At 36.9% G+C, this 17,164-nt stretch overlaps 1 protein-coding gene across 1 annotated transcript in view; it reads right to left on the bottom strand.

Moving 5' to 3' along the window:
* Positions 1 to 17,164, bottom strand: part of CP (ceruloplasmin) — a 64,086-nt gene that overhangs the window by 29,979 nt on the left and 16,943 nt on the right. Inside the window, exons 7-9 of the mRNA XM_089911032.1 lie at positions 15,038 to 15,177; positions 13,750 to 13,887; positions 12,505 to 12,719 (exon numbers count right to left, since the gene is read on the bottom strand). Coding sequence (XP_089767158.1) covers positions 12,505 to 12,719; positions 13,750 to 13,887; positions 15,038 to 15,177 — 493 coding nt within the window. The remainder of the gene's footprint in view (positions 1 to 12,504; positions 12,720 to 13,749; positions 13,888 to 15,037; positions 15,178 to 17,164) is intronic.

Genomic DNA, 17,164 nt, shown 5'->3' with positions numbered 1-17,164 from the left:
TTTATGATAAAAACTCTCCAGAAAGTGGGCATAGAGGGAACCTATCTCAACATAATAAAGGCCATATATGACAAACCCACAGCAAACATTGTTCTCAATGGCGAAAAACTGAAAGCATTTCCTCTAAGATCAGGAACAAGACAAGGATGTCCACTCTAACCACTATTATTCAACTTAGTTTTGGAAGTCCTAGCCACGGCAATCAGAGAAGAAAAAGAAATAAAAGGAATACAAATTGGAAAAGAAGAAGTAAAACTGTCACTGTTTGCAGATGACATCATACTATACATAGAGAATCCTAAAGATGCCACCAGAAAACTACTAGAGCTAATCAATGAATTTGGTAAAGTTGCAGGATGCAAAATTAATGCACAGATATCTCTTGCATTCCTATACACTAATGATGAAAAATCTGAAAGAGAAATTAAGGAAACACTCACATTTACCACTGCAACAAAAAGAATAAAATACCTAGGAATAAACCTACCTAGGGAGACAAAAGACCTGTATGCAGAAAACTATAAGACACTGCTGAATGAAATTAAAGATGATACAAACAGACAGAGAGATATACCATGTTCTTGGATTGGAAGAATCAATATTGTGAAAATGACTACACTACGTAAAGCAATCTACAGATTCAGTGCAATCCCTATCAAATTACCAATGGCAGTTTTTACAGAACTAGAACAAAAAATCTTAAAATTTGTATGGAGACACAAAAGACCCCAAATAGCCAAAGCAGTCTTGAAGGATAAAAACGGAGCTGGAGGAATCAGACTCCCTGACTTCAGACTATACTACAGTAATCTACAGTAGTATAGTAGATATACAATAGCCAGTAAAGCTACAGTAATCAAGACAATATGGTACTGGCACAAAAACAGAAATATAGGTCAACGGAACAGGATAGAAAGCCCAGAGATAAACCCACGCACCTATGGTCAACTAATCTATGACAAAGGAGGATATACAATGGAGAAAAGGATATACAATGGAGCAAAGACAGTCTCTTCAATAAGTCGTGCTGGGAAAACTGGACAGCTACATGTAAAAGAATGAAATTAGAACACTACCTAACACCATACACAGAAATAAACTCAAAATGGATTAGAGACCTAAATGTAAGACCGGACACTATAAAACTCTTAGAGGAAAAACACACTTTGACATAAATCACAGCAAGATCTTTTTTGATCCACCTCCTAGAGTAATGGAAATAAAAACAAAAATAAATAAATGGGACCTAAGGAAGCTTAAAAGCTTTTGCAAAGCAAAGGAAACTACAAACAAGATGAAAAGACAACCCTCAGAATAGGAGAAAATATTTGCAAATGAATCAATGGACAAAGGATTAACCTCCCAAATATATAAACATCTCCTGCAGTTCAATATTAAAAAAATAAACAATCCAATCAAAAAATGGGCAGAAGACCTAAATAGACATTTCTCCAAAGAAGACATACAGATGACCAAGAAGCACATGAAAAGCTGCTCAGCATCACTAAATATTAGAGAAATGCAAATCAAAACTACAATGAGGTATTACCTCACACCAGTTAGAATGGGCATCATCAGAAAATCTGCAAACAACAGATGCTGCAGAGGGTGTGGAGAAAAGGGAACCCTCTTGCACTGTTGGTGGGAATGTAAATTGATACAGCCACTATGGAGAACTGTACGGATGTTCCATAAAAAACTAAAAATAGAATTACCATATGACCCAGCAATCCTACTACTGGGCATATACCCAGAGAAAACCATAATTCAAAAAGACACATGTACCCCAATGTTCACTGCAGCACTATTTACAATAGCTGGGTCATGGAAGCAACCTAAATGGCCATCAACAGACGAGTGGATAAAGAAGATGTGGTACCTATATACAATGGAATATTACTCAGCCATAAAAAGGAATGAATTTGGGTCATTTGTAGAGACCTGGATGAATCTAGAGACTGTCATACAGAGTGAAGTAAGTCAGAAAAAGAAAAACAAATATCGTATATTATTGCATATATGTGGAACCTAGAAAAATGGCACACATGAACTGGTTTGCAGGGCAGAAATTGAGACACAGATGTAGAGCACAAATGTATGCACACCAAGGGGGGAAAGCCACAGAGGGGTCGGGGTGGTGGTGAGATGAATTGGGAGATTGGGATTGACATATATACACTAATATGTTTAAAATGGATAAGTAATAAGAACGCTTTGTATAAAAAGATAAAATTCAAAAATTCCAAAAAAAGAAAAAGAATTCACTCAATCTCTAGCCATCTGGCCATTCTCACTTCCCCTTCCCCTATCCTTGGTGAAAAATAAGGAAGCAGAAACACTATCTGGTCTATGGAATGATTCAGTAGTTGACACAAAGGCAATTGGTCTAAAGAATCAAAGCATATGAATCCCTGAGGAAAACTTATTCTCTTAAAGAAGAGAAAACTTGAGAGATTATTGCATATCTTTTTCCTGAGATCATTTTTTTGGATGAAAAACATGCTTATCAAATTTTAAAAATCCAACTAACCTGAAGGTTAGATCCTGCAGACAACTGAATCACTGATGCAGATGGTCTTAAGAAAGCTCCCATAAGTCAGAAGAAAAGATTCAAAGATGAAAAATATATACCTAGTAATGATTTTAGAGAGAAGTTATAAAAGGGTGAGACATAATAATAATAAATAATGGTGGAAATACTCACCACTATAAAGGGAAAAGACTAGAGTATTCAGATTCAAAAACCTCACTGAAAACAAGACAAAATTAGTAATATAGAACTATACCTAAAAATGTACTGGTAAAAATTTTGGATTTCAGAGAGACAAATTTCTACAATAATCCATTTTAAAAGTTACCATGAACATTGGACTCCTCTAGTACAATAAATGTCAGAGGAAGTTAGAGTAGCAATTACATTTTTGGGGGAAAAGATTATGATTGAAAAATTCTATACAGGCAAAGCACAACAAAGTGACATTTTCAGATGTGTCAGGATTCCAGCAGGGAACTTCTATAATCACTTACATACTGACCTGCAGAGAAAACTTCAGTGAAAATTTTACAGGTCACATTTCCTAATTATAATGCAACAAAACTGAAAATTACTCATAAAAGGACTAAAAGTAAAAAAAAAAATCATATTTTGTCCAAATAACTCAGATCAAAGAAGAAACAAAAGTGAATTTCTAAGAATTTAGTAAGTAATGTCCATGAGAACACTACAAGTCATAATGTATGGAATATAATTAAACATATAAACTGAGAGTCTGAAATGTTTATTTTAAGCAAAGCCAAATAAAAATAAATATTGTAAATATCTGAAATTTTTAGAAAAATAAAAAGAAGAAATGAGTTAATAAAAGCAAAAGAAATTTACAAAAATGTAAAGGTATTAAAATTCTTCCCGATTTATTTAATGCAGATAGTACAACTATGATACATCACTAAAAAAGCACACAGAATCTAAACTAATATTACTTATAGCTTAGATGAGAAATTCTAAATAAAACACCATCAAATTCAACACAGAAATATATTTTTTAAAAACACATGCTCAAAGTAATATTTTTTTCCCCAGAACTACAAGGATGGTTCAATAGGAAATTCTTAATGTACTTGGTCACACTTATTGGTCAAAGGAGAAAAGATAGGTAATAATTCAAGGAAATCTAAAAATAAATTTTTATAAAATTTGACATTCTGGCAGTAGCTGTTCCTTTTGTGTTTCCCTCAGAGTTTTGCAAGGCTGCCTCTTTAAAATTTAGATCTCACCTCAAATAATACTTCCACATTATCTAAACTTTAATTTCTATTCACTATCACATTACCCTATTTTGTTTTTTTAAAACACATATCACTTTCTGAGGTTATTTTTATTTTTTCTGTTTGCTTATCTCCTCTCCTTTCCATGCCATCACTCCCTTTGTCCCTTCCTTTCTGCTACACCACACACTAGAATATAAACTCTATTAGAGCAGGTCTTATTTACCAATGAATTCTGTGCCTAGCACAGTACTTTTTTTTATTTTTCGTTTTTCTTTTTTTTTTTTTTTGAGCAGCTCAAGTGATTTTAAACAGAAAACACAGTGCCAGTAAACCAGAAATAGAATAAAAAGTAACTAATAGCCAATGTCATATTTAGTGGTAAAATAATAGAGAAATTTTCATTAATCTCAGACACTAAACAAGGTACTATTTAACTTACTCTGAATATTTTATCCAATCTGAAGCCACATGGCTAATACATGAAAAAAGCAGGATGAGGACTTTTTTTTTTTTCTGGCTGCACCTTGCAGCATGTGGGATCTTAGCTCTCCAACCAGGGATCAAACCTGCACTCCCTGTATTGGAAGGGCAGAGTCTTAACCACTGGACTGCCAGGAAGGTCCTCAGGATGAGGACTTTTAATAGTTCCTGTAGACTTTCCTGTGTTGTGACTCTCATTTGACAAATGAAGAAAGCAAAATATGTAGAGAAAAAACCTCACATTTTAAATCTCAACTCACTGAGTCTCAGCTCCTCTTCTGTAAAAATGGGGATAACAATACTTAGCCTCTTGGGTTGCTGTGAAGGTTAAATGAAGTAAAATGTGCAAAAGTGCCTAAACGGAGTTCAATAAACATTAGTCTCCTTTTATTCCTTTCCAAGGTAAGCACAAGATAAAATAATGGAATTTAAAGGTAGAAAACCAGGGACTTCCCTGGTGGTCCAGTGGTTAAGAATACACCTTCCAATGCAGGGGACACGGGTTTGATCCCTGGTCGGAGAACTAAGATCCCACATGTGGTGGGGCAACTAAGCCCATGCCACAACTACTGAGCCTGCGCTCTCTGGAGCCCGTGCACCACAACCAGAGAAGCTCATGCACCACAACAAAAGATCCCACATGCCGCAACAAAGATCCCACGTGCCACAACTAAGACCCAATGCAGCCAAATAAATAAATAGATAAAATTTTTTTAAATGGTTGTAAAAACCTTAAAAAAAAGGTAGAAAACCATTTTTTTTTCAGTAACATATTTAAAAATTTTAAATGATAGCATTACCATTTATAATAGACAAATAAAAATAAAATATCTAGGCATACACTTAAAAAAATCCAAAACCTATATAAGGGGAACTATAAAATACTCCTGAAAAACACAAAAGTAGACTTGAACAAGTGGAAAGACATATGTTCTTGTGCAGGGTTACTCAACTTTATAATAATGGCTGTTTTTCCTAATTTGTATATTTGAGACAATCCCAATAAAACAGTCTCAGGATTTTTTTTTTTCTGGAGCCAGGTAAGTTTTTACAAGGTTCATTAGAAAGAATAAGTAAGCAAAAATGGCCATTAAAATGATGAAAAAAGTGCCTTGAGGTATGGCTACAAGTCATTTAAACACATTATAGAGGCTCTGTAATTATAATACTATGGTATTGGTGCATGAATAGATAGAGAACAATGGAATAGAACAGAAAATCAAGAAATGGACTCAATTGTGTATGAAAATTTAGTATCTGATAAAGGGTAGCATTTAAATCAATGGGCTAAAGTGTGACTTTTTTTAAAAAAATTAATCTATTTATTTAGGCTGCGTCAAATCTTAGTTGTGGCAAGCAGGACCTTCATTGCCATGTGCAGGATCTTTGTTGTGACCAGCGGGCTCTTAGTTGCAGCGTGTGGAATCTTTAGTTGTGGCATGTATGTGGGATCTAGTTCCCTGACCGGGGATCGAACCCAGGCCCCTGCATTGGGAGTGTGGGGTCTTAGCCACTAGACCACCAGAGAAGTCCCCTAAAGTGTGACTTTTTAATAAATGGTGTTGAGATAACTGGATGGCCATTTAGAAAAAGATAAATTTGATCTATTCCTTAACTGTACACCAGCATAAATTCTAAATGGAACAGAGACTTAAAAGTGAAAAATGAAACCTTACAAGTACTTGAAGGCAGAATGGGTGAATTCCTTTATAACCTGAGAGTTGTGAAAACTTTCTTAACTATGACTTGGAATCCATTAACAATAAAGGAAAAGATGGTAGAAATAAAAATTTCACATGGTAAACAACAACATCCATAAGCAAAGTATAAAGGCAAATGATAAACTAAGATAAAAAATACAACTAATATCTCAAACACTTTCTATAACTAATATATAGAAAGCTTCTAAATCAGTGAAGAAAAATAACCTTATAGAAAAATGGGATAAAGTTATGAACAATTCATGGAAAAGAAGTGAATATAGTTCTTAACGATTTGAAAAAATGTTCAACAACTAATAATAAGAGAAACACAAATTAAAATTACAGAGGTACTGTTTATGTCCTATCAGACTGGTAAAAATCCCCAAATTTGACAATACACTTATGAACTGTGGAAAACAGATAATCTAATCTCATACCTGGTGGGAGTATAAAATGGTACAATTCCTATGGAAGGGAATTTGGCAATATCTAGCAAAAGAGTACATGTGTTTATCCTTTGCCCCACCAGAACCAGATTTATCCCAAAGACATGTTGTCAAAATACAAAGAGACATATGAACAAGGCTACCTGTTACAAATGTATTTGTAAGAGCAAAGACTGGAAAGAGTGGAAACACCTGCCAAATAGTGGCCCGACTGTATAAACTGAGGCATGTCTACACCAGGGAGTAATATCCACTGTAAAAAAGAATGAGGAATATTTCCATATATTACAGTATAAAGACTTACAGATTATATTGTTAAGTGAAAAAAGAAAGTTAGAATATGAATACATACACACACGTTGGTTTTTTAAATAAAATAAAATAAAAGAATTCTTTTATTCTTTAAATAAAAGAATAAGAGTTAGAGAAGAAATCAATGACACTGAAAACAGTAAATCAATAGAAAAAAATCAGTGAAACTAAAAGCTGATTATTTGAAAAGATCAATAAAATCAATCAGTCTTTAGTCAGGCTAACTAAGAAAAAATGAAAGAGAACACAAATTACTAATATCAGAAATGAAATATGGGATATCACTACAGATCCTATGGACATTAAAAGAATAATAAAGGAATACTATGAACAAATCTATGCCCATAAATTTGACAACCTACATGAAATGGATCAATTCCTTGAAAGACACAATTTGCTAAAACACACAAGAAGAAATAGACACTCTGAATAGGCCTGTATCTACTAAAAAAAATTGAACCAATAGCTAGTAACCTTCCAGAACAGCCCAGAAGTGTTCATTGGTGAATTCTACTAAACATTTAAGGAAGAAATTATACTAACTCTCTTTAAATCCATCAGAGGACAAAAATAGAGAGAATACTTCTTATCTCATTCTAGCAGGCCAACATTACTCTAATACCAAGACCAGACAAAGACATTACAAAAAAACTAGAGATGAGTAACTCTAATAAATATAGATGTAAAATACCTTAAAAAATTAGCAAATAGAATCTGAAAATGTATAAAAAGAACTATACCATGACCAAGTGGGATTTATCACAGGTACTCAAGCTTGGCTTAACATTCAAAAATCAGTTAATGTGATCCATCACATCAATAGGCTAAAGAAGGAAAGTCATGTGGTCATATCAATAGATACAGAAAAAGCATTTGACAAAATCCAACACCCATTCATGATCAAAACAAACAAACAAAGCTCTTAGTAAAATAAGAATGGGGGAACTCCTCAACTTGATAAAGAATATCTACCAAAAAACTACCGCTAAGATAATACTTAATGGTGAGAAACTAGAAGCTTTCCCACTAAAATCAGGTACAAAACAAGGATGTCCCCTCTCATCACTCCTTTTCAATATCATACTGGAAGTTTTAGCTAGTGCAATATGACAAGAAAAGGAAATAAAATGTGCAGATTGGGAAGAAAGAAAGTAACTGTCTTTGTTCACAGATCACATGATCATCTATGTAGAAAATCCAAAAGGACTGACAAGGTAACTCCTGTAACTAATAAGCAATTATAGTAAGGTTACAGGATGCAAGGTTAATATACAAAAGTCAATCTCATATATACTAGCAATGAAAAGTGGAATTTGAAATTAAAAACAATACCATTTACATTAGCATCCTCCTAATGAAATAGTTATAAATCTAAAAGAATATGTACAAGATCTTATATGAGGAAAACTAAAAACTCTGCTGAATGAAATTAAAGAACTAAATAAATGTTCATGGATAGGAAGACTCAATACTGCCAAGTTTCAGTTCTTCCCAACTTGATCTATAGATTCAATGCAATCTGAATCAAAATCCTAGCAAATTATTTGTGGATGTCTACAGACTGATTCTAAAGTTTACCTGGAGAGGCAAAAGGCCCAAAATAGCCAACATAATATTGAAGAAAAATGAAGTTGGAGGACTGACACTCCCCAACTTCAAACCTTACTATAACACTCCAGTAATCAAGACAGTGTGGTATTGGTGAAAGAATAGATCAATAGATCAAAAGAATAGAGAACTAAGAAACAGCCACATAAATTTAGTTAACTGATCTCTGACAAAGGAGCTAAGATAGTCTTTTCAATAAATGGTGCTATAACAGATGGATATCCACATGAAAAAAATTAATCTAGACATAGACCTTACACTCTTCACAAAAATTAACTCAAAACGGCTCATAGACCTAAATGTAAAGTGCAAAACTGTAAAACTCCTAGAAGATAACATAGGAGAAAGTCTAGATGACTTTGGATATGGCAATAGCTTTTTAGACACAACACCAAGGGCACAATCTATGAAAGAAAGAATTGATAAACTGGATTTTATTAAATTTTATGCTCTGAAGAAAATATTGTCAAGAGAATGAGAAGACAAGCCACAGACTGGGAGAAAAATATTCGCAAAGGATACACCTGATAAAAGACTGTTTATCAAAACATAAAAAGAACCCTTAAAACTCAACATTAAGAAAACAACCCAATTAACAAATGGGTGAAAGACCTTAACAGACAAATGTACAGATGGCAAACAAGCATTTGAAAAGATGTTCTATGTCACATGTCATTAAAACACCAATGAGATACCACTACACACTTATTAGAATGGCCAAAATCTGGAACATGACAACACCAAATTCTGGCAAGAATATGGAGCAATGGGAACTCTAACATTCACTTCTGGTGGGAATGCAAAATGGTACAGCCACTTAGGAAGAGAGTTTGGCAGGTGTTTTTTTTTTTTTAAACTAAACATACTCTTACCATATAATCTAGCAATTGGGTTCCTTGGTATTTCCCCAAAGGAAATGAAAACTTATGTCTACACAAAAACCTTCATATGGATGTTTATTCATAAAGCAGCTTTATTCATAATTGCCAAAACTTGGAAGTAATCAAGATGTTCTTCAGTAGGTGAATGGATAAACTGTAGTACGTCCAGACAATGAAGTATTATTCATCGTTAAAAAGAAATAAGCTGGGCTTCCCTGGTGGCACAGTGGTTGAGAGTCCGCCTGCCGATGCAGGGGACACGGGTTCGTGCCCCGGTCTGGGAAGATCCCACATGCCACGGAGCGGCTAGGCCCGTGAGCCATGGCCGCTGAGCCTGCGCGTCCGGAGCCTGTGCTCCACAACGGGAGAGGCTACAACAGTGAGAGGCCCGCATACCGCAAAAAAAAAAAAAAAAAAAGAAAAGAAAAGAAATAAGGTACTGAGCCATAAAAAGACTTGGAGGAAACATAAATGCATATTATTAAGTGAAAGAAGCCAATCTGAAAAGGCTATACATTGTATGATTCCAACTACATGACAATCTGGAAAAGGCAAAACTCTGGAGAGAGTGAAAAGACCGGGCTTGCTAGGAGTTGGGGGTTGGAAGGATGGGATAAATAGGTGGAGCACAGAGGACTTTTAGGGCAGTGAAAATACTCTGTGTGATACTGTAATGATGGATACATGGATCTACTCTGTTGGGGATGTTGATATTGGGAGAGGGCGTGTGTGGGGGAATAAGAGGTATATGGGAAATCTCTGAACTTTACCCTCAATTTTGCTGTAAACATTAAAGTGCTCTAAAAAATAAAGTTAATAAAAATAATAGTGAAAAATAAATAAAAGAATAAAGTTTTAAAAAGTTATCTATAGTGAGGGGATAGGTGACAGGGAAGAAAGGATAGACGCTAGATTTCTTTGAATCTGCTTCTTTTTGTAGATACGATGTTGGAGTCAGGCAAATGTTTTACATAATTATAAAATAATGTTACAGTTTAAAAAGCAATCCCTAAAAAATAAAAAATAAATACATTAAAATAAATAAATAAATAAACCTGTATATCCAGTGGGTGGCAAAACTCCACAGGGAGGAACTATTCCAAGTGACTTTAAATCTGTAATTTGACTGAACATCCTTAGTGGGATCCACTCTAAAGACAAAAAGGGCTGCAAAACTGTGTTCAGTAATTATATTGTTGGCTGTAGTGTTGTAATTCTAATCCTGAGACTGTTGTGTCTATATTGTGGGATGAAATGAGTGCATATTCATGCTGCTATTATTGAGAACTCAGCTTTTTCAGTGCAGTTGAAGGGAGATACAGATATAAGATCAATGAGGTTAAGTAAACAAACAAACAAACAAACAAAATCCATAGACCTGAATTTGAATAGAAAGTATCAGTATGAACCCATGATGAATTTTATTAAAAAACGTTTCTTTCAATTCTGCTCACTGAAAAGGCTTAGGAACAATGATTAATACAATAGCACTGAGCACCCCTAATGCCCTGACTGTAGTTTTAAAAATAATTTCTTACTGAAAAGAACCAGGACGTTTTGGGAGAAATGACTGATTTCAGGTCTGGCTCAGAAAATGTACAATATGAACCTGAAATAGCTTTTTATACTAGAAGTCAAAGAAGCTTCAAAGACTACTAAGTTCATGTAAAAATGAAGTCAACCTGAGCAAGTCCCCCAGTGGCAAAAAATAGGACATTTTGAGCATCAATAAGTATAATAGTAATGAATTGAAGCATACTAAATATGCTTAAATCCATGCGTTTACAATAGTACTTAAAAATAAACTATTAAGGGCTTCCCTGGTGGCGCAGTGGTTGAGAGTCCGCCTGCCGATGCAGGGAACACGGGTTCGTGCCCCGGTCCGGGAAGATCCCACATGCCGCGGAGCGGCTGGGCCCGTGAGCCATGGCCGCTGAGCCTGCGCGTCCAGAGCGTGTGCTCCGCAACGGGAGAGGCCACAACAGTGAGAGGCCCGCGTACCGCAAAATAAATAAAATAAAATAAACTATTAAAAACCTTTGAAGTATGCTAGGAGAGAACTAGTAATTCTAAAACTTGTAAATAAAGGGAAAGAATCAAGCATTTGTCATTCCTTTCTTGTATAACATGTACCTCAGGGCAACCAAATAGTCCATTAAGAGACGTTTCTGTTTATACAAGTATAGTAGCTAATAAACACAGAAGGAATGATGGAATCCAAATATTACTATTGTTCAACACCTGATTAGTTTATGAATCTAGGAAATGTTTATCAGTAGCTGACAACATCCCCGACTGAGAGACAAGTATACATTATATACTCCTTGATCGAGGTACCCAGTACCACACATGAAGTAGTATTGCAAAAAATAAAAAGAATCTAACCTGAATCTGATCAAGCTTGTAGATCTAGCCACTGATTTATAGGAAATAGAGTAAAAGAGAAAGAAACATGTTAAATGACACCACAGGAATGCAATCAGTAAAATCTAGACATGAGAACTTCTACAGGATAAAAGACTTTTGCAACAGAAAAACACAAGAAAATATCTTGAGAAAAATATCAACTGATTGTAATGTGTGTAATTATTTGAGTGCCTATCCACACAAGAAACTTGAAACAATTACAGGACAAATGTTCAGTTAAAATGTGAACATTGATTGGAAATTTGATGATATTAAGGAATTATGATGATGCTTTAAGATGTGATAACTGTATTGAATGCATTTTAAAAAGAATCTTTCTCTTTTAAAGATTTATATTAAAATATTTATTTTAGAGCTAAAAACAATGGTGGGATTAGGGATTTCTATTTATAGATCAAAGGGTCATTTTCCCATTTCATTTTTTTAACTTTATTTTATATTGGAGTATAGCCAATTAACAATGTTGTGATAGTTTCAGGTGCACAGCAAAGGAACTCAGCCATACATATACATGTATTCATTCTCCCCTGAACTCCCCTCCCATCCAGGCTGCCACATAAAAAATATTTTAAGCAATATTTCCTTAGTGAATGTTGAGTGACTTATTACATTAATAGGTGATTTTTTAAAATGTGTGTGTTGAAGTCTAATGGTATCATAATAGACTTTGGATTCCAAGGAAAATCTTGTTTCCAACTCATCTTGGAACAATCACGTTAGCCAGAGAATCTCTGCACGATGTAGATATAAGCCTAAGTAAAAATTATAATAAACATTAGGCGTGGAACCCTCACTGGCTCAAACCCCAGAATTTTCCTTATAATAATGATAATTCAAAGGGATTGGAAAATCATTTTCATTTTCCCTCATTGGACTTACCAGTCTCCCATTTGCAAGTAAACTTCCGTTCCTACATATTTTCATTGGCCCGATAAGCCCAGTAAATATATCTTTGGTGGGATCCACAGCAGAATAATACATCTTAGCTAGACAGACAGGATCTTTGTAAGTGGGTCCTACTTCTCTGGGGACAGTCCATTCATAGGTGAATGTTCCTTCGGGTACCACATGGGAGGCTGAAGAAGGAGGCGCACCTGTAAGAAAGGTCACACTGGAGAGGTAAAAGTATGCTTTCTAATGTCATCATTTGAGCCATGGAGTAGACTGCATTTAGTCTAGGATAACCCACTTCTGTGCTCCTTTTATGAATTAGAGTGGAATCCTACCAGTGTCAGGTCACAAATGGGAATAATTTTCTCCAGGAAGTCTCCGCTAAACCTCTGTCTGAGATTGGTGCCTGCTATAGTCTGAATGTTTATGTTTCCCCAAAATTCACATATTGGAATCTTAAGGCGCAATATGATGGTGTTCAAAGTGGTGTTTAGGAGGTAATCTGGTCATGAGAGTGGAGCCCTTCTGAGTGGGATTAGTGCCCAGACAAAACAGATCCCACAGAGTTCCGTAGCCCCTTCCTCCACGTGAGGATACAAGAAGTCTGAGACCCAGAATAGGGTCTTCATTTGTCAGCCTCGACATACAAAAATACCTAAATACTTTCATGTAATGGAATATTTTGTATCACTGAAATTATATTTATAAAATGTTTATGGTGCTAAGAACTCTGGGTATAAAATTATAGTGATAAGTATATTTATATTCTATGATCTCAAACACATGTAATTATTATTTACACAGATCAAAGAGTGGAGGACATACAAAAATATAATAGCGGTTGTCTATAGAACTATGGATAATATTTTTGGCTACACCTTTTTATATTTTTTAAATATTCTAAAATGTACATCTAATCTTATAATTGCAAGAATATTTTTCAAATTTAACAGTCACCCAAATAGAACTCTGGAAATGTATAACTGATGCAATCCAAATCAGTTACTAGCAGCACTGTCAATAATCATCCAATTAAGGTAGGACAGAATTCCACAAACATACTGGAAATGGTAGGAAGAGATTTACTCGCTTCCTGGCATGATTCTGAGAACGGTATATGAGAAGTTTCCTCAGAAGTTCCTGCCTTTGGTTTTTGCAGGACAATTTCCCTGGGGGTGACCAGCACAGTAGGTTATTAAACATTATTGTTTGGTTACAGAGTGTTGTGCTCACTTCTGCTTGAATTGTAGTACGTGCCCTCGTTGCTTTTATTGACTCTCACCCCAATCGGTTCAATACTGAGGGGATATGTTCCTTTGTTATGGAAGGTGACTCTGATGGTGTCTCCCACCTCTGCCGAAATGACAGGACCTAGGGACAAAGAGAGAATTATTATCCTCCCTGATATATAGCATACAGAATGCATAAGACAGTTGTTTTCTTTGCCTTGTCCTCTGGCAAGAACCACTGGAAGCAACATGCTTATTGTTGCAAATGGAAAGCTTGGTTTTTTAAAAGTCCATTATCAATTTGACATGAGGAGGCCAGAAAAAGATGAGAGGGGCTTTCTAAATTAACTTCAGGTAACGAAATTTGTTACCATCTTTATCCAAGTTAGTTCACAAGCTTCATACGTCTATAAAATACTGTTCAGAGTATCTACACTCTCCTCACCCTGTTTTTCTGTGGACCAGATGTGTGTTATTTGTCCAAAGAGTCAGGAGAATGACATAAACCTTGACCGCCCAAAGGGGGTACGTTAAATTGTCTTGGCTGTGAAAAGTAACACCACTGTTGTGGATTTCCCATCACCAAAATCAATACTATTACTAAATATAGAACAAAAACACAGAAATATAGTACCAAAATATTTTATGTAACATATAAAATGATACTTACTGAGAGCTTCTTATGTGCTCTTCTGTTTATGTGAATTAACTCATTTAATCCTTACAACAGCTTTATGAAGTAGGGACTATTGTTATTATTGTTCCCATTTTACAGAAAGGGAACAGGCACAGAGAGTTGAGTACTTTCAAAGGTAACACAGCTAATAGGTGAAGAGTGAGGACAGTCTGAATCCACTCACTTGCTATTCTGCCCAAGTGCCTGAGCAAAACAGGTCTCTGGGCTCTGCCTGGGGGCAGCCTGCAGGAGGCTCTAAAAACAAACCCAACCTGTCTCATTAGTAGCTGAATTTTATTTCTAAGGGAATGTACATTTGGCTAAAAGCGGAAACTAATAGCTTTACCGTCTATTTAAACAAAGTCACACAAACCCCTTACCTCTTTGAAGAAAAAAAAAGTAATCATTTGAAGTCAGCCTGGCTTTTAATGATGAAGACTTACTATGGGTAATTTACATTTGGAAAAGCTGCTGCATTTTATTGATGATTCCTCTTCCATGTCCATAGTTTATAGGTAGAAATCATGCCAGAGGTTCTGAAGCTTCTGTTCTTCCTGAGGTTGATTGTAGCTCAGGGGAAGAGTACATTAGTCATATGTATTCTGCACAGACTCACCCAGGATGCCAAGATGTTCCTCTTCAGGGCCTCTCTCCTTTCGGTCCGTAAAGGAGGCATCTGTGTACTCACGATAAACCAGCTTTTTATATGAGCCTCCAATTCTTGTTGAACCATGTTCAAAAAATACCTCTGAATCACTGCCAAAAGAAAAAAGGTTTAATTCTGGAGTTGAAAGCAGAACAGAGCCAGGTTGTCACATAGGATACTAACTGAAGAGAAAAATTCTGACCTGTGCTTAGAAATTACCCATTATTTACCAAATACTCCTCAGAGGAGCAGATGGTACTAGGCACCTTACAGAAGGATGTTCAGTTAAGGGGTGGAGACTCATGGCATAGAGATTTTATTTTTTCAAGCAAAGTGAAAAAAATTTCAAGAGGGTCCATGTCAACCCCTGAGAGTTAATAAATTGTCCTGCAATAGAATCTTTTAAATAAAGTATGAAATGTCTAAAAATACAGTAACTATTGTTTGTTGCATATTAGCCTTCAGAAGGTTTCATTTATTGTCTGAAACTCACATGACAATGCAACAAAGTTGGTATTATCCTCCCCAGTTTACAGTAATCTGCATTTCTGTCAATAGTCTTCCTTAATTGCTTCAGGATTTTCATTACCTCCTTTTTGAACTCGGTGTCTATTAGACTGAAGAGGTTTGTTTCACTGTTTGTTCCTTCAGGGGAATTCTCTTGGTCTTTTAACTGGGAGTGGTTCCTCTGCTTCTTCATTTGCTTATATTTCTCTTACTCTGTGAGTTTAGGAGAAACAGTTATCTACCGTAGTCTTGGAAGGTTATTTATATGCGGGAGCATCCCTGCGTAGCTTGTGTGCTTTTACTATTTTCTGGCGTGAGGGCCACTTTTAGTTAGGATGCCTTCTACCTCTTTCCTCAGCACGTGCTGGCCCTTATCCCCTGCATAGAGGGCGTGCAGACGTGGTGACCAGCGTGCCCTCCCGGGCCCTGTGATGACGGAGGCAGCGATTGGCTCCCGGTTCTCTCAGCGACGGAGGCCCAGCCCGCCCCCACCCCTGGAGCTCGGTAGGCAGCGTCCTGTTGCCTGAGAGCGCATGCTTGGGGGGGGGGGGGAGACGCTCCTTTGGCAGTCCTGCCCCTCCCCTCGCGCAACCCCCGACAATGGCACCCTGCCTTCAGGCTGTCTTCGCGCAGCCAACCTCAGCCCTCTCCCCAGGTCTAACCTCCAAAGCCTGAGCTAAAGCCACCAGTCGCCACCCACACCGGTGGACGAGTGTCTCAGGCTGGGGAGCTCAGGGTGGAGGTACCAACCATCCCTGCAGGTTTCTCTCCATTTTACCTTCCGCAAACTGGTTGCTGCGCTCTCCTCCAAGGCTTCGAAGCTCCCCCTCTGTCCTGGCTGATCTCCCCGCCAGTCAGGGGACTTGCCAGGTTGTAGGAACCTTTCTTCTTCCACAGCTCCCTCCCAGGGGCACAGGTCCTGTCCCAAGTCCTTTCTCTCTCTCTCTTTTTTTTCTTTTTTCTTTTGTCCTACCCAGGTACGTGGAGATTTTCTTGCCCTTAAAGAAGTCTGAGGTCTTCTGCCGGCGTTCAGTAGATGTTCTATGAGAATCGTTCCACATGTAGATGTATTTTTGATGTATTTCTGGGAGGAGGTGAGCTCCACGTACTACTCCTCTGCCATCGGCTCCCCATTCTCCCCATTTTATAAATGAAAAAATGAAATCTCAGAAAGGCATTTGACTTGCCAAAGCCACCCCATTCATCTCTTCTCCCATTTGACAAATGTATGGAACATCTGCTCTTTACCAGGAACCCTGTTACATGCTGATGACATGCCCATAAGCAAGCTGGACCCGTCCCTGTCCACATGGACTTTACATCTGTCCCAGAAGACAGACTACAAGTCAATCAATATAATAACATGTAGGGCTCCCCTGGTGGCGCAGTGGTTGAGAGTCTGCCTGCCGATGCAGGGGACACGGGTTCGTGCCCCGGTCCGGGAAGATCCCACATGCCGCGGAGCGGCTGGACCCGTGAGCAATGGCCGCTGGGCCTGCGCATCTGGAGCCTGTGCTCCGCAACGGAAGAGGCCACAACAGTGAGGGGCCCGCATACCGCAAAAAAAAAAAAAAAAAAAAAAAAAAATAT

The sequence above is a fragment of the Delphinapterus leucas genome, chromosome 4 (assembly GCF_059928025.1).
Source record: "Delphinapterus leucas isolate spDelLeu-1000000601 "Yukka" chromosome 4, BTC_Dleu_Yukka2, whole genome shotgun sequence".
In the NCBI taxonomy this organism is placed as follows: Eukaryota; Metazoa; Chordata; class Mammalia; order Artiodactyla; family Monodontidae; genus Delphinapterus; species Delphinapterus leucas.
The sequence above is the reverse complement of the archived record's forward strand: the minus strand, read 5'-3'. Positions and strand labels throughout refer to the sequence as shown.